Source organism: Salmo trutta, chromosome 24 (genome assembly GCF_901001165.1).
Source record: "Salmo trutta chromosome 24, fSalTru1.1, whole genome shotgun sequence".
Classification (NCBI taxonomy): Eukaryota; Metazoa; Chordata; class Actinopteri; order Salmoniformes; family Salmonidae; genus Salmo; species Salmo trutta.
Window position 1 is genome coordinate 13,654,901 of NC_042980.1, and position 24,623 is coordinate 13,679,523.

At 42.3% G+C, this 24,623-nt stretch overlaps 1 protein-coding gene across 2 annotated transcripts; it reads left to right on the forward strand.

Moving 5' to 3' along the window:
* Positions 1–3,818: 3,818 nt before the first annotated feature.
* LOC115160727 (polypeptide N-acetylgalactosaminyltransferase 3-like) lies at positions 3,819–24,383 on the forward strand. Of its 2 annotated transcripts, XM_029711067.1 has the most exons (12): positions 3,819–4,082; positions 4,834–5,107; positions 5,459–6,034; positions 6,837–7,009; positions 9,252–9,401; positions 9,852–10,086; positions 10,232–10,349; positions 10,547–10,747; positions 21,901–22,032; positions 22,260–22,361; positions 22,474–22,626; positions 22,840–24,383. In XM_029711067.1, the coding sequence occupies exons 3-12, from the start codon at positions 5,535–5,537 to the stop codon at positions 22,951–22,953; spliced, it is 1,878 nt and encodes a 625-aa protein (XP_029566927.1). In that variant the 5' UTR covers positions 3,819–4,082; positions 4,834–5,107; positions 5,459–5,534; the 3' UTR covers positions 22,954–24,383. The 2 variants fall into 2 exon arrangements, with proteins under 2 accessions (XP_029566927.1, XP_029566928.1); XM_029711068.1 differs by lacking the exon at positions 3,819–4,082 and having other exon boundaries at positions 4,818–5,107.
* Positions 24,384–24,623: the final 240 nt, after the last annotated feature.

Below are 24,623 nucleotides of genomic sequence, written 5' to 3' on the forward strand. Positions count from 1 at the left end.
ATGTTGAGAAAGGCCTGAATGGTTTCACAGAGATTGCAAACAATGAGGTAAGTCAATTCCAGATGGTGTACATGAGTGGGCATACACACCCTTCGAGCAACTCTAACCTCACTGGATGCATTATCTCAGGCTTTCTCTTTGCTTAACACTTTATTGAGGTTGACTTTGGAGGTTTTCTTAACAGCTTATCTATTGAGCAACTTTCATTTTTTATGGTAAGTAGTTTTTACCATAGTAAGAGAAGTTGTGTAAGAATGCAGGAGAAATTGCTGTTGCACAAATGTTATTCTCCTTATTGCTGACAAGGAAACATTCCAATTGACATTTTTGCATACCCTTGTCTACTTAATAGAAATCAAAAGGCATGTTAGATGTGATTGACTGTAAAACAACACTCAACTAACCAGAGCTCCCTGTTTTAACTTAGAAGGATCATGTGCCTGCACTGCTAGCCATGGCGACGGCCTACATGATTCTCAAACAACCCCTCGAGCCAGGAACCAGCTCAAACGCATAGCTAAGATGAACTGGAGCATTGTTGACACTGACGAGCTTGAGAAGAGCTGGCTGCTTCTGGCCAACATTTACATCCAGTCAGGGAAATATGACATCTTGAAAAGATGTCTTCGCCCTAATAAGGTCAATGTTGGGGGGGGGGGGGGGGGTAAAATGGTATTTATTACATTATCTGGCTGCATAGCAAAGAGCCATACTGTAAAACCCTTAATCAAAACGAATTAGAATTCATTTTTGTCAATCACAGTAACAGTCATTGTTCATTTTCATGCTGTAAAGCTTATGAATACATGGGCTACATTATGGAGAAGGAGCAGGTATTCCAGGATGCAGCGCTGAACTCTGAACCCCACTATAGGTATGTTTAAGGAAATGTTTTATATGCTCATGTTTTCTTTAGGTTTTGGAGGCTCATCCCAATTATCCAAGGATGAGGAAGGACATCTTGGACAAAGCTCAGGCAGCTTTGCGGTCTTGGCACACACACACACACAGAGAGACAGTGTTTGATTGTTTGATCTTATTTGATGTTTTTTGTTGACATGTATTATTATTCTTAAGTATTTGGATGTAATTATGAAGGATATTATTCTCATGTATCAAGGGAATTTTGGAGAGATGAGAAACAGTGCTTTTTATAATCATGTGACTACAATACAAAACACATATTGTTATAGACTTATTTTTACCATGTGTTTTTCTTGCAATACAATGAAAACAGTGACTCTGTTGCAACACTCAATAAAGAAAGATATATTGTTGTGCAATAAATGTCACTGAGGCCAGGCACCACTGGCTGAAAGGACATTTTAGCATCTACCGATCAATTTGAGATTTGTTGGTATTTTGGTCCATTAATATGAGTATTTTCAAAAAAGTAAACATAAAAATGTCAGTATTGATGGAAATGTATATTTTCTTTAGTTTATCATACTGCCATCATAAAAATGTCAGGAATTTTAACCACTTTAAAATGGACATAGAGCTAGATGTTTAAGGTCCATAATTTCAAAGCTTACTACATTGAATTGCACCTAATTTAAAAATAAATATTATTTTGAATTTAACAAACTGGACTATATGTAGTAACTTACTTTGAAGAGATGGTGATTGGGTCTAAGTAGGTGTTTGGCATTTGATAGTCTAAATTCTGTGTATTTGTCTTTACTGACATTTCCCGAAAGTAAGACTCTTCCCACACACCAACTCACTTTCCGCAGCTTCAGAAGCATCTACATTCACCAAATATTGTGTGGTTAGATATAGGTTGCGTTCGTAAATTCACACTGGAGTGCCAGAGTGCACTCAGTGTGTGCTCTGGGCATTCCGCACACTGGATGCCTCTGGCCGAGGAGTAGGGTTGATCAGACACAATTGCAGTCAAGCACTCAAGCTAGATGGCTAAAGGTCCAGTGTTGGACCCTGAACATAACTGGTGTTGAGCGTTTGTAATATTCATCAATTATTCTGCGCGTGTTGAGCGTTCGGAAAATTCATCAGTTATTCTGTGCTCTGGCACATGCAGACATGAGTGCTCTGAAATCGGAGTAAATAGCCAGAGTGAATATATGAACGCACCCATATTCTCGAGACTTGCCCAGAGGGAATTGTTGATATATTGTCAATTATTTATTCTAGATAACGTTTTCTTCAGAAACATTTGCCAAAAATGCTTTTTACATACACGTCTTTAGTATTTTACAGACAGAAAAATTGTAAAAGAATTTATCCAGAATCTGCTCTGATTAAGTCCACTTCTGGAGTGTCAAAACAAAATAGCACCAAAATATTAGGCTGACATAATCCAGTGTCCTGAAAAATGTATTTGTTGGATATGCAAATACGTATATATAATGAGACTTTGCATATTTTAATACAATATTTCAGATTTTTTTTTTAATAAAAAAAGGATTATATTGTTATCTATATTCAACTGGTAAAAGTGTATTGTGATATGATTAAGGGGGGTGGTCCTCTATTAGGGTGTGGTACCTGGTCTTAAATGTATTCACTTTAAATGCATCTTAAATTGTTTTTAAATCCTTGAACTCCTTATTAAGGCATAGTCATTACACAGCAAATAAGACATGGGTTACGTCCCAAATGGCCCTGGTCAAAAGTAGTGCACTTCATTGAGAGGGTGCCATTTGGGATGGAGACATGCAGTTACTTCCAAGTTAGGAATGAATATGTGCATCCAACTCAGTGCCAGTCAGTTACATTAGACTTGATCTAGATTTTATGGTGTCATCCACTCTGTTGATAATGTGTTTTCTTGTTTGTTATACATATAAGGTTGTTATTTTTTAATTAAGGGAAATACCACTCTGGGAGTGGACAGAACCCTCCCATAGGGAGGTTAAGGGTACTATATTGAATGTTGACTCCCACTGCCAAGACACACACCCAAACTCTAAGTATTGTACCAGTAGCCTAATGACCATTGAGCTTAATGACCCATAACATGTCTTTCAAATGGTTTTCTTTCCAACAGTATTTGAAAAGTCATCTATGAAGTTTAAGTTATAAGAACAGCACGTACATTATGCCAATTGCCAGTGTATTGGGAAATAATATTGAAAAGTTCACACGCACATACACACCGTAATGAGTAGTGAACTACATGTAGTTCAATTAGTAATTGAATTAGCTTGGTGGTAGTTGAACTAAATTCAAATCGTGGTAGTGTTTTCAGTAGTTAATTCATTTTTGCCATGTAACTAGTGGAACTACACACTACTATTTTTTGCAAAAATAGTTGAAAAAAATATGGGTAGGCAAGATTTCCTTTATTTTTCACAATCAGACCTGCCTAATTTTCACAATGTTTGTGTTTAATCGGCTAAATTACGCATTATGTAAACATTTGACTCCAGAGTGACGTGTTCTTGCAATTTGTAGTCTATGACATTTCACATTTGATCATTTTTCATGAAGTAGTTTGGATGGAGTGAACTACTTTTTCAAAGTAACTTTAGTTCAGTAAACTATATATTTCTTAAGGGTATCTTTAGTGTAGCTTAGCTTCTTCCAGTGTGAAATAATTGGTAGCTTGGTAAACTATATCTTCAGAGTAGCTTCCCCAACAATGCATACACACGCACACTAATGGAAATTGTATGCAGTGACTTTATGTTTTGTAAAGAGTTGATATTAAGAATATAGAATGAGTATTCCAACGGTAACGGTTTGGTTATTACTTTTTCAGTTTTGGGCATATAAGAGACTGGCTGTTCTACTATTCATATATGCCTATTTCAAGTAGAAGATGTAATAGAGGCCATTCCTGTATTAATGGAAAAAGTAACTTCCACAACACTGAGCTTGTGCTGTAGGCTAAGTACCAAGAAGGAGAGGAGAACAGACATGGTGAATTGTGTCACTTGTTGATCCTGCTTGACAAGACTCCTAACTGGGCACCGGAGTATTCCTTCTCCGAATGGCTACCGCGTCCACGTCTTTTCTTTACCCCCTCAAGCATCGAACACTTTATGAATACCATCTGCCAGGGTGACTTGGCAAGCAGGAATATGTTGGGATATGTCTCAGAGGGTCCAAAATGTTCGGTGAGTGGCACATTTTCACTCATTACTTTTCTTCAGGCTAGAGGATAAAAACTCAAGCTTGGACTTTGATTCTAGTGTAAACCGTAACGTTAAACGTATGAGCCTGTCGTGTAATGCTCTTTGCTGAGCCATCTGATAAGTTATTCTGTAGCTTACAGTATGATACTTTGTAACAGATGCACTATACCGGCTTTATATTTGACAATTCTGATCAACAGTTCGCTCTCTTATTGTATGACTATACATAACATTCACACGCTACATAATCTAGCATAGCTCACATTAGTATACATTTATGCTCACTTATTTCTGTAGGGTAGACCTATACCGCGTCTTATGTAGGCGACCTGTTATACTTCTAAGTAGCCTGATTGGATGCGGTGCCTATGAGAGAGGTATAGGATACGTTCCTCCGCTATTTGTAACCCAGCAACAGTCTCAATGAATGGCTGGCTGAACAAATCCTATTATTTTAAGAATTGACACCATTATTAGATCAGACCTATCCCGCAGAGTCGACTATTTCCAATATTGCCTGAGACAAAGTGACTGCAAGATAACACTTTTTAATTTGGGGCACACGGAGAGGTCTAGCTTTGTAGCTGGAGTAAATCAAAGTGGTTTTTGCAACTGACACAAATAGACGCATACTTTATGTGCCAAATGACAAATTCATAATTTGTTTTCAGAATGCCTGCTGCTTTGCAATGTTTCACTCATGTAATAATTGCATGGCTTTGGGGTTTAACAGAAAGATCCGCTCTACTTACGCGTGCCAACTGAAAAGGGTTCCACCCTCTACCTGAAAGGAGCGCACCTGGATCCAACGAGACGGAAGTACTTTGTAGAGATTGAGAAACGCTCCACAACTGTATTGACTGTATTCTTTTTGGGCAACAATTTATCTGGAAATCCGCATATTTTGAAGAGGATTTTCTTTTAGCGATAAGCTTGACATAAATGAATGGACTTTTTTTCATCAAGGGTTTGGACTGCAGATCCCATCCTTATTATGTAATGTCCAGGTAAGTCACATTATTTTCCCGAAAATAATGTTAAACTGCAGCGCTATGACAAGTACATTTTATAGTAGCCTGATCTATCCTGTCATTTAGGAGACTACTGTACAGTAAAACGTTTCTCCGACTCTTTTAATGGGCAAAGTATTGGAGCCAAACAATCACATATCTTGTTACTTTCCTGCTTTCGTGTGTGGAAGTTCATAATTCAAATAGCATGTAACAGTTCATTCTGTTCTCAGCTTGGAAGAAAAACGTTTTTTTCCCCCATGCATGTGAGACTGAGTTATATGATCTTGCTTATTGCCTCTGTTTATTTGACACGTTTGTCACATTCTTTCTAACTTACTTTTTAAGGTTACCTCCTTGCAACTGACTGTGTGTTCAGTGAAGTGCTGCCTCAAAGAAATCTACCCCACCCATCTCCAGAAGAATGAGTGGTCTCCGCAGAGTTCTCAGAAGGCGACTACACCCCTTGAAGCTGGTGATAGTAGCCTTTATTTTTGTCACATTTTTGTTCCTTATACAACGTGAGGTAGTAAGCCAAAGTCCCACACAAGAAGAGCCCTGGCTGAAGGAGATAGCTGTCAAGCGGGATGCCGTGCTGGGCATGGTGATGGGGGCCGTCAATAACTTCAGGGACGCCATGCCAAAGATGCAGATCAAAGCCCCAGTGCGTCAGCAGGAGACTGCAGGGGACTTCTCCTGTTTGTCAGGGACCTACACAGCTGCTGAGCTGAGGCCAGTCCTAGAGCGTCCACCTCAGGACCCCAATGACCCCGGAGCCTCTGGGAAGCCCTTTCACACAGACAAACTGAGCCCTGCTGAACAGAAGGAGAAGGATCGGGGAGAGGAGAAACACTGCTTTAACCTCTACGCCAGCGACCGCATCTCTCTCAGCCGTGACTTGGGCCCAGACACCAGACCACCAGAGTATGTTATTTCTCAATAATTAGCTAGCCATATTTGTGCTGTTATGGTAGCTTTCACAGTTGTTTCCATATACATGCTCTAAAATGTATTACCGCAGTGCCGTATGCTTCAGTTCAAACCAACATGGCCATGTAAAAATGTCTAGTAAATCTTGGGGTCAGTGGCCCTGTTTATGATGGAAATTCTAGCATTATAGGTTCTGTTGTAAAACATTCTAATATGAAGCGAACATCTCGAAGGAAGTTTCTCCTCATCACAATGCAGCTCCACCGTGTGGTGTTCAATAGAACCATTCCTCTGTAGAGGGATTCCGTTTCCATATATTTTTATGTCTTGTCTCAGTGGCTCAGTATGAAACCGAAGTCACATACTGAATGACCACAGAAGGAAGGAGAAAATAACATTATATAATGTGTCTCCAACGGACATGATGGTTTTAACCCAAAGAAGTCTTTGATATTTTCTTTTAGTTATTGAGGAAAATTTCACTCCAACCACAGGCTGAGTTTTTCTGTCTGAAACATTGTTTCAGCATGTGTGCCCAGTAAATGTGACTGGGAGTTTTGTTTGGCTAAGTTAACAAGTCTGTCCATGTTTCTATTTTTAATGGGGTAATTTAGACAGATTCAGACTGTGTGATTTTGTTGACATTTTCAAGGGAGTACCATATCCCAATGACACAACTGAAAAATACATCCCTTTAAGGAAGGACTTCAGATGTTTCAGCCTCAGTCCTGCACTGAAAGCCCTCTCAGGGACCATAAAAGACACCACCTAATTTTTTTATGGTTTTCTTTTGCAGATGTATCGAGCAAACATTCAAGCGTTGTCCCCCCTTGCTGACCACCAGCGTGATCATTGTGTTTCACAACGAAGGCTGGAGCACTCTGCTGAGGACGGTGTACAGCGTCCTTCACACCTCCCCTGCCATCTTCCTCAAGGAGATCATCCTGGTGGACGATGCCAGTGTGGACGGTAAGGAACTAACCAGCCGGCCAGGCAGATGGCAGGACCACCGTGTTCTCACTTTAATTTTAGTCAGGCAGCCTGTTAGGCGGCCCGCTGGTGTGCCATGAAATGTGCAGGCTGGCGCCCTGGCTTCTTGTGAAGGGGGTTATAGCAGGAAGCAGCACTGCTAGTGAATGCCTTCCTAAGAGGGGCTAGCTAGTCTGTGGAGAATTGAGTCAGAGTTTGCTCTTGTAAACAGGCGTCAGGCTGAGGGAAACAAGGCCGAGGGAAAATAGGATGGTCATTCCACCTCCAAAAAGCATAAGAAAGATGATTTTGACACCACCATCTTAGATTGTTCTGAAATCGTTTCTGTAATTACAAACCGATAGTATTCGCATTTATGTAACATTATTTTGTTGAAATATAATTTGATCTCTGAGAAATGAAGCTAATTGATAACACCCAAATTCACCATTTTAATTTATAGGATCCATATATAGTACCTAACATCCGATTTGGACCAAACTTTTTTTCTAACAATGAGTTAGAAATGAAGCGGGCCTCCCGAATGACGCAGCGTCTAAGGCACTGCATTGCAGTGCTTGAGGCGTCACTACAGCCCCGAGTTCGATCCCAGGCCGTGTCACAGCCGGCTGTACCCGGGAGACCCATGAGGCGGCGCACATTTGGCCCAGAATTGTTCGGGTTAGGGGAGGGTTTGGCTGGCCGGGATTTCCTTGTCCTATTGCGCTCTAGCGACTCCTTGTGGCGGGCCGGGCGCCTGCAAGCTGACACCGGTTGCCAGCTGGACGGTGTTTCCTCCTACACATTTGTGTGGCTGGCTTCTGGGTTAAGCTAGCAGTGTGTCAAGAAGCAGTGCAGCTTAGCAGGGTTGTGTTTCGGAGGACACATGGCTCTTGACCTTCGCCTCTACCGAGTCCGTAGGGGAGTTGCAGCGATGGATACCATGAAATTGGGGAGAAAAAGGGGTAAAAGTATACTTTATTACAATTTTTATGAAGAATCTAAAGACATTTTCAAAAGCCACCCACACCCCCACCCCCACACCCCATGCCAATCCCATCCCAACAACAAGTATATAGTATCACTTCTCTGTGTCTGACAAGTACTATGGAGCTGCAGCTCAGAGTATTGCTTTTTCATCCTATGTAATGTATTCTCAGTGAATATGGTGACAGTTTCTTTCCCCTGTTTAGTGAAATTAGTCATTGAAGTTGTTTGGTTTATGTCCCATCCTATATCCTGATATTGCCAGGTTCTGACCAGTAGATGGTGCTGTTCCTGCTATTAGGTCATTATTTTTTAAAGAATTATAGTACCTAACGTCTGATTTGGACCAAACCGTTTTCTAAAAATGAGAAAGACATGACATGAGGAATCCAAAGAAATGGTCTATAATTATTGAACTTTAAGTGAATCCTGTACATTTAAAATGGCAAATTTGTGTGCAATCAATTAGCTAAATTCTCAGATATCAAATTCTAGTTTAATAAAATGATGTTTCCAAAATGCTTATCTTGTCTGTTTCTGACTACAGAAACGATTTCCGAACAATCTGAGATGGTGGGTGTCATGGCTTGCTGATATGACATGGAACGACCCAGGATGTTTTGCTAAAGGAAGTAGTAAAATGTTAGTGAACCGGGAGAGATGGGTTAGTATGGGGACAACTGAGGGTTGTAAATAAGATTAGAGAGTACTGTACATGTGAGTGACGATAGCTGTGAATAGCAGTAGAAGGTGTATTCTTGGCAGTTAGGGGTGGTAGGTTTGAAATAAAATAAAAATGGAGGGATTAGAAATTCTGCAAACCATTATTTTGATATAACCCCAAATCTATCTGCAATATTATACCTGTGATTCCCCTCAGGCAATGCAACCTCACTGAGTGACTCTCAAAACTCTCTGTCATTTGTTGGGAATAGCCTGCTATTAGATGAAAGCCAGGCATCTCACTCACTCTTTCATTCACTCCGTTGAAGTGTAAGCTTCCTCACTGGGGGGCCAAGTTGAGGTAGAGGCCTACTCCCCCGGAAACAGTCACTGCACTGAGGTAGGAATTTTAGCAGAAGATGAAATGACCTGATCATTTCATTGTATTTTGCTTATTGGTTTATTCTTACATTTTAAAGATTTTTTCTGTAGGTTGCTCTAGTAAGTCCTCTCGTATTGAACCTGATTGGCACTGTCCATTTATAGATCGGCAGTTCCACAGCTAATGCAGTTGGTTCATTTCCTTTCACAGATGCATTGAAGGAGGAGCTGGATGAGTATTTGAAGCGGCTGCACATTGTGCGCGTGGTACGTCAGCGGGAGAGAAAGGGCCTGATCACTGCTCGGCTGCTGGGAGCCTCTGTGGCCACTGGAGACATCCTCACCTTCCTTGACGCTCACTGTTAGTCCACACACGCACGCACACACCACAGCACGGACACAGCACTGACGTCAAACAGCTGAGTCATCAGGCTGGAACAACCAGAACAGCTCAGCCTTTTAGACATTTGTTAATCCACCTACACACTAAGACTCAGAATACTAGCAAAATTCACATGCTGTTTAGGGCATGGCAGTAATGCCACAACATATTATGGTTATTGGAATGTAACATATCTTCTATTTTTGCGGTGGCTGCTTCCAGGTGGCCTGGTAAAATATCAAATGAGTGTTACATTTATTTGTTCAGCACACAGGTGATTTCATTTGTGGTATTTTAGGTATATTCTCAAAGTGATTGCTTTTATAACACAGGCTTCTGTGTTCTTTGTCGATAAAGTGTTTCACATTTAAAATGCAATGCTATTTAGTGGTTGTATTGTTCGGCTGATGGTGAATGCGCATCCAACAGGCGAATGCTTCAATGGCTGGCTGGAGCCTCTACTGGCCAGGATAGCAGAGAATTACACTGCGGTAGTGAGTCCTGACATCACAACCATTGACCTCAACACCTTTGAGTTTATGAAGCCCTCGCCATACGGGCAGAACCACAACCGTGGTAACTTTGACTGGGGCCTATCCTTTGGCTGGGAGAGTCTACCGGACCACGAAAAACAACGGAGAAAGGATGAGACTTATCCTATCAAGTGAGAAGAACTATGTGAATGCCTACTTTCAGGCATGCCAAACACGTGTATTCCTTGATAGGTGGTTGTGAATTGTCTATTCCTCAGCTGAGTGTAAAAAAAAAAAAGATCTGGACCCTCTATTCACTGGACCCTCTATTCACAGGACACCAACTTTTGCTGGGGGACTCTTCTCTATCTCCAAGGACTACTTCTATCTTATCGGAAGCTATGATGAACAAATGGAAATCTGGGGAGGGGAGAATATCGAAATGTCTTTCAGAGTAAGAGAAGGATCACTTGCCTTTCTACATAGATAGATAGACAACAGCATGTATTAGGGTGTCATCAGTGCTATTGTAAGTGATTCATCCTGTCTTTATATTATGCAGCAGTTACCGGTTACAGTATAGTCATCATGCCAAGTATTTCTAACAGTGCTGGGTGTGTTACCTCTGTCTGTCTGCCTGCCTGTCTGTAGGTGTGGCAGTGTGGGGGTCAGCTAGAAATAATCCCTTGCTCCATCGTGGGTCATGTGTTCCGCACCAAGAGTCCGCACACCTTCCCCAAGGGCACCCAGGTGATCGCACGCAACCAGGTGCGGCTGGCCGAGGTCTGGATGGACGACTACAAGGAAATCTTCTACCGACGCAACCAACAAGCTGCACAGCTGGCCAAAGATGTATGTGGTATTTCTGAGTGACATTGTTATAGTTTTGTACATTTAAACCCAGATAGGCAGGCTGATAACCCCAGAAATAGGACAGGCGTTCTAAAACCGTGAATCCATCCCCTACAGCAGGGATGGGTAACTCGCGTCCGGTCCCCCTTTTGAAGGCACTCGGGTGTGTGTGTGTGTGTGTGTGTGTGTGTGTGTGTGTGTGTGTGTGTGTGTGTGTGTGTGTGTGTGTGTGTGTGTGTGTGTGTGTGTGTGTGTGTGTGTGTGTATAAACATATTTATTTACAGTATATCAAACATTAAGAATTAATATTGAGTTGCACCACCCCTGCTGTAGGGGTTGAGGTCAGGGCTCTGTGCAGGCCAGTCAACTTCTTCCACACTGATCTTGACAAACCAATGCCCCCTCGCTTGGTGCACAGGGGCATTGTCATGCTGAAACAGGAAAGGGCCTTCCCCAAACTGTTGCCACAAAGTTGGAAGCACAGAATTGTCTAGAATGTCATTGTAGGCTGTACTGTTAAGGGGCCTAGCCCGAACCATGAAAAACAGCCCCAGACTATTATTCCTCCTCCACCAAACTTTACAGTTGGCGCTAAGCATTCGGGCATGTAGCTTTCTCCTGGCATCCGCCAAACCCAGATTAGTCCGTCTGACTGCCAGATGGTGAAGCATGATTCATCACTCCAGAGAACGAGAGCTTTACACCACTCAAGCCGATGTTTGACATTATGCATGGTGATCTTAGGCTTCGGCTGCTCGGCCATGGAAACCCATTTCATGAAGCTCCCGATGAACAGTTGCTGATGTTGCTTCCAGAGGCAGTTTGGAACTCGGTATTGAGTGTTGCAACTGAGGACAAAAGATTTATATGCGCTTCAGCACTTGGCGGTCCCATTCTGTGAACTTGTGTGGCTTACCACTTCGCCGCTGAGCCGTTGTTGCTCCTAGACGTTTCCACTTCACAATAACAGCACTTACAGTTGAACGGGGCAACTCTAGCACGGCAGAATTTGACAAACTGATATCTTGGAATGGTGGCATCCTATGATTGTGCCACGTTGAAAGTCACTGAGCTCTTAAGACCATTCTACTGCCAGTGTTTGTCTATGGAGATTGCATGGCTTGGTGCTTGATTTTATACACCTGTCAGCAACGGGTGTGGCTGAAATAGTCAAATCCACTCATTTGAAGGGGTGTCCACATACTTTTATACATATAGTGTGTGATATATATATATGTATGTATGTATGTATGTATGTATGTATGTATGTATGTATGTATGTATGTATGTATGTATGTATGTATGTATGTATGTATAAATATATAAATGACTGAACAACTTACGAGAGTTAGAATAGTTAGAATAGTAGAATACACAAGATGCAATTTCGAACTTTGGTTTTGCAACAGCAGTTTTTATCTTGTTATATCAGTCTCTGATAGTTTGTCAATTAGTCCATGTCAGCAAACATTTTGTAGATTGGAAGGTTAGTTTAGCGGACAGCTATCTATACTTGTTACTTGTTTTCATGGTCGAATTACCGGCCAGGTGGCCCCCATTGATTTTGTTAGTCAGTCTCACTCAGATATCATATTAAACACTGCTAACATTTCTCTCCACCCTATGGGAAAATGTATAGAATTGCAGCAAACTTGCTTTAAAACGGCAACATTTTCTCTACACTCCATGGCAAAATACGTAGAATTGCACGAAATCATTTACATTTTTATCTCAGTTTGGATTTTTGTTGTGGGCCCCACCGCCATCAAAGTTGCCCACACCTGCCCAACACCCAACAGTAATGTTTTAACAGTAGCCGTTTGCTCTGCACATACTAATGTTCTCATTCTGACTGCAGATTAGTTATTAACATTATTATAAGCCTTCCTCCCCTCGGCAGCCTCCTGTGCCACACTCTGGGCCTAGGCCGTCTGTTGGTTACGTATAGTCTGGACAAAGTCTGAACAAGGTCACATATGCAAACACATTCTCCAGAGGGGAACATCAGTTTTGATGTCCATGGTACAGTATGTACAATACTAAAATTAGCCCAGTATGAGATGTGAAATAAGAAGAATTGACTAGTATCCTTTGTGACTAAGAGAAATCCATTTGAGGAAAACCTTCTGTGCTCAAGGCTATTAGTAGTTTATAGTTGTTCAAATCAAATGTATTTATATAGCCCTTCTTACATCAGCTGATATCTCAAAGTGCTGTACAGAAACCCAGCCTAAAACCCCAAACAGCAAGCAATGCAGGTGTAGAAGCACGGTGGCTAGGAAAAACTCCCTAGAAAGGCCAAAACCTAGGAAGAAACCTAGAGAGGAACCAGGCTATGAGGGTTGGCCAGTCCTCTTCTGGCTGTGCCGGGTGGAGATTATAACAGAACATGGCCAAGATGTTCAAATGTTCATAAATGACCAGCATGGTCAAATAATAATAATCACAGTAGTTGTCGAGGGTGCAACAAGCCAGCACCTCAAGAGTAAATGTCAGTTGGCTTTGCATAGCCGATCATTGAGAATATCTCTACCGCTCCTGCTGTCTCTAGAGAGTTGAAAACAGCAGGTCTGGGACAGGTAGCACGTCCGGTGAACAGGTCAGGGTTCCATAGCCGCAGGCAGAACAGTTGAAACTGGAGCAGCAGCACGGCCAGGTGGACTGGGGACAGCAAGGAGTCATCATGCCAGGTAGTCCTGAGGCATGGTCCTAGAGCTCAGGTCCTCAGAGAGAGAGAAAGAAAGAAAGAAGGAGAGAAAGAGAGAATTAGAGAGAGCATACTTAAATTCACACAGGACACCGGATAAGACAGGAGAAATACTCCAGATATAACAGACTGACCCTAGCCCCCTGACACATAAACTACTGCAGCATAAATACTGGAGGCTGAGACAGGAGGGGTCAGGAGACACTGTGGATATAACCCCACCCACTTTGCCAAAGCACAGCCCACACACCACTAGAGGGATATCTTCAAACACCAACTTACCATCCTGATACAAGGCCGAGTATAGCCCACAAAGATCTCCGCCACAGCACAACCCAAGGGGGGGCGCCAACCAAGACAGGAAGACCACGTCAGTGACTCAACCCACTCAAGTGACGCACCCCTCCTAGGGACGGCATGGAAGAACACCAATAAGCCAGTGACTCAGCCCCTGTAATAGGGTTAGAGGCAGAGAATCCCAGTGGAGAGAGGGGAACTGGCCAGGCAGAGACAGCAAGGGCGGTTTGTTGCTCCAGAACCTTTCCGTTCACCTTCACACTCCTGGGCCAGACTACACTCAATCATAGGACCTACTGAAGAGATGAGTCTTCAGTAAAGACTTAAAGGTTGAGACCGAGTCTGCATCTCTCACATGGGTAGGCAGACCATTCCATAAAAATTGAGCTTTATAGGAGAAAGCCCTGCCTCCAGCTGTTTGTTTAGAAATTCTAGGGACAATTAGGAGGCCTGCGTCTTGTGACCGTAGCGTAAGTGTAGGTATGTAGCCCATGTAATGCTTTGTAGGTTAGCAGTAAAACCTTGAAATCAGCCCTTGCCTTAACAGGAAGCCAGTGTAGGGACGCTAGCACTGGAGTATTATGATCACATTTTTGGGTTCTAGTCAGGATTCTAGCAGCCGTATTTAGCACTAACTGAAGTTTATTTAGTGCTTTATCCGGGTAGCCGGAAAGTAGAGCATTGCAGTAGTCCAAACTAGAAGTAACAAAAGCATGGATTAATTTTTCTGCATCATTTTTGGACAGAAAGTTTCTGATTTTTGCAATGTTATGTAGATTGAAAAAAGCTGTCCTTGAAACAGTCTTGATATGTTCTTCAAAAGAGAGATCAGGGTCCAGAGTAACGCCGAGGTCCTTCACAGTTTTATTTGAGACGACTGTATAATGTCGTGTCTTTGGCTATGCCGGATTAAGTGATATGACATGCTATTCTATAAAATCCTTTCTCTGTAATTAATATTACCTGATTGAGCTAATCATGTAAATGTAATTAACTAGAAAGTCGGGGCACCACGAAAGAGTGTTTATAGAGCTGTTATCTTCCGAATAAACTCTGCAAGACCTAGTAATATTTTACATCAATAGCAGTCAATACTTATCGTCACCTTATTTCAGTCTCATCTGAAAGTTGTAAATTCTTGGTTATCTTCACGAACCCTGGCTAACAAGTTGAATCAGCAATACAAAATTGGGTTTAATTATTTATTTACTAAATACCTAACTAATCACACAGAATTACATTTACACAGAATGCAAATTATGTCATACAGAAAACATCCCTTGTGGACGGAACCTGTATGATGGCTTGTTACACAAAGAGAGGGGGTTGGGCTTGAATGAAAGAGCGGGAAGACTGAGGAACAAAGGGAGAAGCTAAGCTTTCATATATACAGTATCTTATGCATTCTAAATTACAGCCCATTTGGAAAAGGAAAATGCAATAAATATTTACTCTGAGCTGCGCTTCGGTAGGTTGGTCGTAGATGCTGGCCGTGTTGGCCAACAAGGATCTTCCTGTCCTCGGAAGAATGTCTCTGGTGGTAAATTGGATACGTTGTAGTATCTTCGTTGTGTGTTAGACTGGATACGTCGTCCGTCCTTTCCTAGCCCACGTTTACAGCTGCTGTTGCTAACTCAACGGCTAGGAGGTCTCACTTCTTTAGTGAATAAGAGTTCAAAGTTCATACCATTCACAACCAAAGCTCACACTGAGGTTGGCTTAGTTCTGTAGTTGACATGTTAGTCCTTTAACGTATGGACCGTCGTCCTATCGTCCTCGGAACAGGAGGTTACATTTTCGTCAAGGGCTTATATAGTGGAGGGAGAGAAGGGTGTGTTTCATAGTTTATAACCCATGTCTCTTCACAGGGGCGGGCCACTGATTGAGCAGGGCTCTAAACTTATGAAAACCCAATTCTCTCATTTGGAAGCTAAAATTACATTTAATCTTATCACAAATATTTTCATATTCAAACATTTAATTTGCACAACAATTCCATGTGAATCTGATAACTAGAATGTGTAGACTTTCCCAGATACAGTTTATGTCGTCCTGTCATCAGTCATAATGTCTCAGATGACCACCGAACAGACATCATATACATTAAGGACCAATGCATATTTTCAACTGGTTCTATTACCGAAATATGGTTCCTTTCCCCCCACTTGTTTGATGTTCCCAGACTCTCTATGTTTAACAAAGGCTATTCAGGAGTCCTTCGGTAGAGTCAGAGAGAGAGGGAAGGGAGAAAGGTATTTATGGGGGGGTCATAAACCTTACCCACAGGCCAACGTCATGACAACAACCATCAAAATTAATTGTCAGATTCAACAGAAGATCTCTTTGTTTCTTGGGACCTAGAACAAGCAAGTTGTTAACAGGCAGGAAGTCTCTAATAGCTTCATGGAGCACAGCTACAGCAGTTATCAGCACACACTGCTGTTTACATCACCTGCGTCATTGTCTCTCTCAAGTGCTCTCGTTACTGAAGGCCTGTCTGGAGAAGCTTTCTCAGTTCCTTGAAATACTCTGCGTTTGTACTGTGGGTGAATCAATAACTGAGTAATGTCTGCTCTGCACTCTTTTGAAACGTTGAACGCTGGGTTGATTCCATGAATTAATTTAAATGAAGCAAAGAGAGGGAAAAAGGCAGACATTTCTGGACTAGAGGGTTCATAATTTGCAGTGGTATTTCAGCTAACTTGTCTTATGTACAGATTTAGGATCTTAATTTGAGCCACTTTGCTACATCAGAAAAATAATTCTACAGCAACAGGAAATGTGAATGATGTGGATTATACTTCATAGACATTTTTGAAGGGGTTGATACATTTTTCGGGAGGGAAAATCAAGTCTGAAATTTCAAAGTGGAAATTACGAAGTTCAGAAGCCTTTTTAATCTTCTAATACAACGGGATGATCAAATTAAGATTCTACATCTGTATGTGTACAAAATATTTTTGGTGCGTGCCAATTACTTGAAACGGGATTGGGTAGACTGAAACTCTGCCATACATGGTGCTGTCTTTCGAGCCGTCACCCATCAAATCAATCAATCTATCAATCAAACTTTATTTGTCACATGCGCCGACTTTATTTGTCACATGCGCCGAATACAACAGGAATACAATATAACGTGAAATGCTTACATACAAGCCCTTAACCAACAGTGCAGTTCAAGAAGAGTTAAGAAAATATTTACCAAATAAACTAAAGTAAAGATTTTTTTAAATAATAATAATAATAATAAATAAAAACATAAAAATTAAATATAGAAAAAATACATTAAAAAAGTAACACAATTACATAACAATAATGATGCTATTTACAGGAGGTACCGGTACCGAGTCAGTGTGCAGGGGTACAGGTTATTTGAGGTAATTTTTACATGTACAGTTGAAGTCGGAAGTTTACATACACTTAGGTTGGAGTCATTAAAACTTGTTTTTCAACCACTCCACAAATTTCTTGTTAACAAACTATAGTTTTGGCAAGTCAGTTGGGACATCTACTGTGTGCATGACACAAGTAAATTTTCCAGCAGTTGTTTACAGACAGATTATTTGACTTATAATTCACTGTATCACAATTCCAGTGGGTCAGAAGTTTACATACACTAAGTTGACTGTGCCTTTAAACAGCTTGGAAAATTCCAGAAAATGATGTCATGGCTTTAGAAGCTTCTGATAGGCTAATTGACATAATTTGAGTCAATTGGAGGTGCACCTGTGGATGTATTTCAAGGCCTACCTTCAAATTCAGGGCCTCTTTGCTTGACATCATGGGAAAATCTAAAGAAATCAGCCAAGACCACAGAAAAAAAATTGTAGACCTCCAGAAGTCTGGTTCATCCTTGGGAGTCATTTCTAAATGCCTGAAGGTGCCACGTTCATCTGTACAAACAATAGTACGCAAGTTTAAACTCCATGGGACCACGCAGCCGTCATACCGCTCAGGAAGGAGACGTGTTCTGTCTCCTAGAGATGAACGTACTTTGGTGCAAAAAGTGCAAATCAATCCCAAAACAACAGCAAAGGACCTTGTGAAGATGCTGGAGTAAACAGGTACAAAAGTATCTATATCCACAGTATATCGTCATAACCTGAAAGGCCGCTCAGCGAGGAAGAAGCCACTGCTCCAAAACCGCCATAAAAAGCCAGACTACGGTTTGCAACTGCACATGGGGACAAAGATTGTACTTTTTGGAGAAATGTCCTCTGGTCCGATGAAACAAAAATAGAACTGTTTGGCCATAATGACCATCGTTATGTTTGGAGGAAAAAGGGGGAGGCTTGCACGCCGAAGAACACCATCCCAACCCTGAGGTACGGGAGTGGCAGCATCATGTTGTGGGGGTGCTTTGCTGCAGGAGGGACTTGTGCACTTCACAAAGTAGATGGCATCATGAGGAGAGGAAAATTATGTTGATATTTTGAAGCAACATCTCAAGACATCAGTCAGGAAGTTAAAGCTTGGTCGCAAATGGGTCTTCCAAATTGACAATGACCCCAAGCATACTTCCAAAGTTGTGGCTTAAGGACAACAAAGTCAAGTTATTGGAGTGGCCATCACGAAGCCCTGACCTCAATCCTATTGAAAATCTGTTGGCAGAACTGAATAGGCATGTGCGAGCAAGAAGGCCTACAAAGCTGACTTAGTTACACCAGCTCTGTCAGGAGGAATGGGACAAAATTCACCCAACTTATTGTGGGAAGCTTGTGGAAAGCTACCCGAAACGTTTGACCCAAGTTAAACAATTTAAATAGGCAATGCTATCAAATACTAATTGAGTGTTTGTAAACTTCTGACCCACTGGGAATGTGATGAAAGAAATAAAATCTCAAATAAATCATTCTCTCTACTATTATTCTGACATTCCATATTCTTAAAATAAAGTGCTGATCCTAACTGACCTACGACAGGGAATTTTTACTAGGATTAAATGTCAGGAATTGTGAAAAACTGAGTTTAAATGTATTTGGCTAAGGTGTATGTAAACCTCTGACTTCAACTGTAGGTAGGGGTGAAGTGACTATGCATAGATAATAAAAAGCGAGCAGCAGTGTACAAACAAATGGATTGGGGGGTCAATGTAATAGTCCGGGTGGACATTTGATTAATTATTCAGCAGTCTTATGGCTTGGGGGTAGAAGCTGTTAAGGAGCCTTTTGGTCCTTGACTTGGCGCTCCGGTACCGGTGACTGGAGTCTGACAATTTTGTGGCTTTCCTCTGACACCGCCTATTATATAGGTCCTGGAGGGCAGGAAGCTTGGCCCCAGTGATGTATTGGGCCATACGCACTACCCTCTGTAGTGCCTTGCGGTCTAATGCCGAGCAGTTGCCATACCAGGCGGTGATGCAACCGGTCAGGATGCTCTTGATTGTGCAGCTGTAGAACTTTTTGAGGATCTGGGGACCCATGACAAATATTTTCAGTCTCCTGAGGGGGAAAGGTTTTGTCGTGCCTTCTTCACGACTGTCTTGGTGTGTTTGGACCATGATAGTTATTTGGTGATGTGGACACTAAGGAACTTGAAACTCTTGACCTGCTCCCCTACAGCCCCATTGATGTTAATGGGGGCCTGTTCAGACCGCCTTTTCCTGTAGTCCACGATCAGCTCCTTTGTCTTGCTCACATTGAGGGAGAGGTTGTTGTCCTGGCACCAATCTGCCAGGTCTCTGACCTCCTCCCTATAGGCTGTCCCATTGTTGTCGGTGATCAGGCCTACCACTGTTGTGTCGTCAGCAAACGTAATGATGGTGTTGGAGTCGTGTTTGGCCACACAGTCGTGGGTGAACAGGGAGTACATGAGGGGACTAAGTACACATCCCTGAGGGACCCCATTGTTGAGGATCAATGTGGCAGACGTGTTGTTACCTACCCTTACCACCTTGGGGTGGTCCGTCAGGAAGTCCAGGATCCAGTTGCAGAGGGAGGTGTTTATTCCCAGGGTCCTTAGCTTAGTGAAGAACTTCGTGGGCACTATGGTGTTGAAAGCTGAGCTGTAGTCAATGAACAGCATTCTCACATGGGTGTTCCTTTTGTCCAGGTGGGAAAGGGCAGTGTGTAGTGTGATTGAGATTGCGTCATCTGTGGATCTGTTGGGGTGGTATGCGAATTGGTATGCGAATGGTGTCCGGGAGGATGCTGTTGTGAGCCATGACCAGCCTTTCAAAGCACTTCATGGCTACCGACGTGAGTGCTACGGGGAGGTAATCATTTAGGCAGGTTACCTTCCCTACCTTGGGCACAGGGACTATGGTGGTCTGCTTGAAACATGTTGGTATTACAGACTCAGTCAGGGAGAGGTTGAAACTGTCAGTGAAGACACTTGCCAGTTGGTCCGCGCATGCTTTGAGTACACGTCCTGGTAATCCATCTGGCCCTGCGGCTTTGTGAATGTTCGCCTGTTTAAAGGTCTTGCTCACATCGGCTACTGAGAGCGTTATCACAAAGTCATCCAGAACAGCTGGTGCTTTCGTGCATGCTTCAGTGTTGCTTGCCTCGAAGTGAGCATAAAAGGCATTTAGCTCGTCTGGTAGACTCATGTCACTGGGGAGCTCGCGGCTGGGTTTTCCTTTGTAGTCCGTAATAGTTTTCAAGCCCTGCCACACCCGATGAGCGTCAGAGCCGGTGTACTTGGATTCAATCTTAATCCTGTATTGACACTTGCTTGTTTGATTGTTCGTCTGAGGGCATAGCGGGATTTCTTATAAGCGTCCGGATTAGTGTCCCGCTCCTTGAAAGTGGCAGCTCTAGCCTTTAGCTCGATGCGAATGTTGCCTGTAATCCATGGCTTCTGGTTGGGATATGTAGGTACGGTCACTGTGGGGGGGACGTCGTTGATGCACTTATTGATGAAGCCGATGACTGAGGTTGTATACTCCTCAATGCCATTGAATGAATCCCGGAACATATTCCAGTCTGTGCTAGCAAAACAGTCCTGTAGTGTAGGATCCGTGTCATCTGACCACTTCCGTAATTGGTGAGTCACTGGTTCTTCCTGCTTTAGTTTTTGCTTGTAAGCAGGAATCAGGAGGATAGAATTATGGTCAGATTTTCCAAATGGAGGGCGGGGGAGAGCTTTGTTTGTATCTCTTTGTGTGGAGTAAAGGTGGTCTAGAGTTTTTTTATCTTCCTCTGGTTGCACATGTGACATGCTGATAAAAATGTAGTAGAACTGATTTAAGTTTGCCTGCATTACAGTCCCCGGCCACAAGGAGTGCCGCTTCTGGATGAGCATTGCTTATGGCCTTATAGAGTTGGTTGAGTGCGGTCTTAGTGCCAGCATCGGTCTGTGGTGGAAAGTAGAGGGCTACAAATAATATAGATAGTGTGTTCTACAGGTTATCATAAGGTACTCTAACTCAGGCGAGCAATACCTAGAGACTTCTTTAATTAATATTAGACATCGCGCACCACCTGTTATTGACAAAAAGACACATACCCCCACCACTCGTCTTACCAGACGTAGCTTCTCTGTTCTGCCAGTGCATTGAAAATCCTGACAGCTATATATTATCTGTGTCGTCGTGCAGCCACGACTCGGTGAAACATAAGATATTACAGTTCCTAATGTCCTGTTGGTAGGATAATCGTAATCTTAGGTCATGAATTTTATTTTCCAATGATTGCATGTTAGCGAAGTAGGATGGATGGCAGTGGGAGTTTACTCTCTCGCCTACGGATTCTCAGAAGGCAGCCCGATCTGCATCCTCTTTTCCCCCTTCTTTTCTTCATGCAAATGGTGGGGATCTGGGCCTGTTCCCAGGAGAGCAGTATATCCTTCTCGTCGGACTCGTTAAAGGAAAACGTTTCTTCCAGTTTGTGGTGAGTAATCGCAGTTCTGATGTCCAGAAGTTATTTTCGGTTATAAGAGACGGTAGCAGCAACATTATATACAGAATAAGTTAAAAAACAAGTTACAAACAACACAAAAAACGAACAAATTAGCACAACTGGTTAGGAACATGTAAGACGTCTGCCATCCTCTTCGACGCCATCTTCAACCACGGAGCTCCACCGCTAGACGGGCTGTGGGGAAGTGGTAATTGAGGCTTCCCTCCCAGTTCAAAGCCTGGGCAGTGTGAGTAATTAAGAAAGTTCCCCCCTCTTTAATGGCTGCTGCCTGGAATTATTTCCACAGAGGGCCTTCGGAGACGTTGCGCAGCGCATGGACCTCCGGGAGCGGCTGCAGTGCAAGAGCTTCTCCTGGTATTTGAAGAACGTGTATCCAGAGGTCTTCATGCCCGATCTCAACCCACTCCATTTTGGCTCGGTAAGCCCCCACGTCATTATCCCCTCTCCTTGGCTCTTTCCTGACCGCAGAGAGCTACAGTATGTCTGGCCACAGTGGGTTTCCATTTAGCAGCTCCAGAGGGCTCAGAGGAGGGCTCCAGCCCAGGCCAGGGGAGTGAGCAGCTTCGCACCACTTAAGGTAGACGCAGCTGGGCTTGTTTGAACAGCTTGTGTGTTTCACTGAAATCCCTTTCCTTGTGCCTCCAGGTGAAGAATGTAGGAAAAGACTCGTGTCTGGATGCAGGGGAGAACAACGAGGGAGGGAAGCGGCTGATCTTGTATCCATGCCATGGACTCGGAGGAAACCAGGTCAGAGGGAAGGGAATAAAGTGACTGGGTTCAGTCATGAAGGAAATAAGTACTTTGTCTGTCACTTTCGAAATCAAGAGGATGACTTATCGTGCTCTTTGTGATCCCCCAGTATTTTGAGTACTCGACCCATCACGAGATCCGGCACAATATTCAGAAGGAGCTGTGTTTGCATGGGACGGAGGCAGCCGTGAAGCTGGAAGACTGCCAGTATAAAGGCCGCATCACATTTGTAGGAGCAGAACAGAAGTGGGAGTTAAGGGAGGTGAGACCAAAGACCCACATCTCTACTCTAATGGGCTCAGTCAAGATTTCTACTTGAAATCCTGGGGTTCATCCTTTTGACTGTGAAATAATACCAAATTGTTGGGGATGTTGATGCCTGGTTCTCTTTCATTACCTTTACCATAGAAGTGGATGTTAGTTATTTCCTACTGAGGATGTTGGTGACTAATCTGTGTGTCTTCTCTTTGCGTAGAACCAGTTATTCTTCATCCCAGGATGGAATCAGTGTCTGAGTGCCCGTCATGAGCACCCCTCCTTGGTTGCATGTAACCCCTCAGACAGATACCAACTGTGGCTCTTTGTCTGAGGACATGACCTCATGACCACACATGGACCTCGGCACTAGTGATGACGTATGCCTGGCATTCTAGGACCATTAGAACAAGTAGCAATTGGCGTGCATTTTTAAATGTATTATCAAATTGAATGTGTATTTATTTTTATACGTAGAAGAACTGCTGCTGGAAAGTTGGGGATTTTGAGGAGAATATGCAACCTCGGGAAGGAAGCATTCAAACTGATACTGAAGACTGTAAGAGGAATACACTTTTTTTTATCATGATTTGGGTTAAGGTATTATTTTTCTAATGCCATTCAAGCAAAACACTGTTTGTGGATTGATGGCACTACCTGGGACTGAAATGAGTGACTTTGGATGGGTACTTAATGAAGAGAGATTTCCACTTTTATCTTTTCTTTTTCTCTTTTGTTTCTGTCTTACTCCAGAGGGAAATCAAAGTTCCATTTTATTTTATTTAATTACAAAGGCTTGTTCTTTATTGCCTACACTGAATAATTTATTAATACGGTAGATATGTGAAAACCAACAACAAAATGGAATCTCAAACAATGCAATAGTGCACGTGCCTCTTGCATAAACAGAATAACTAAGATTGTATGCACCAAAGACTCGTCAAGGGTTACTTTTTGATTAAAATAAATGTTTGTATTATAGGTTTTTCAATATCTACCACTACTGCCTCTTTTTGTTATGCAAAGTAATTATATCAGGAAGGTACTAGACATGCATTCTCCCTTACCACCGCTAGAGGGTCTGATTCCCCTCTCACCCAGTTGGTTTTCCTCACAAGCCGTTTGAGAACGATATCAACACGCTGCCCATACAGTGCCTCTGGTTATCTTATGTATATACTTTATGAACAGCTAATTTTGATTAAATGTAAATTCTCCGAAGTTGCATTTCAACCAAGGCCTTGAGTTGTGTGGTACTGTTATATTTGGCATCCCAAATGCATAATAATCTGGTAATCTGGTATCTTGCATCCCAAATGCAAGATAAGTAATCTTTTCTTTTGCTTTTCCGTATTGCTTTGACGGTGCGTTCAGAGGTGTTTTAATCATAGGTGTAATGTTTACCTTTCTGGGACAGGCTTTAGTAACGTAACATTTTCAAACACAATTCCACAGTCACAGAGGTGGTATTTGAAACAATCTGTTGTGTACAGTTTGACTGCATACATTTTTGGGGGGTAATTTTTCTTTATCTCTCTACAAGAATAGCTGGATTTTTCTTGGGCCCCAGCCCCCAGGTACTTTTAGCAATGTTTAAGATGTCAGGGTTTTAGGGAATAATGTAAGTTTGACGCATCTTAACAAAAGGTACTATGAGATGAACAATGGATAGTTTAGTTCTTTGTAATGTCTTTTTTCTATGCTTGACAACACATTTAGAAAAATATTTTTCTTTAGAATAAAATGCATGTACATGTTTTTGTATAATGTTCATGGGGATTGCAAATGTTTTTTAATATGTAGGCTAAAATGGGATCTGTAGGAAGGGAAACATTTTAAGCTTTGTTTACAACATGGAATATATGATTGTAGTTTTGATTCAAGTCTCAGAGTTCCCAGTATCCCACAGACATCACTGTTTTGATCCAAGGATGTGGGCTAGTTTATAGAAATCTATGTTTGTGTCAGAGTGTTAACTGACAATGGAATGTTAGAATTTTGTTG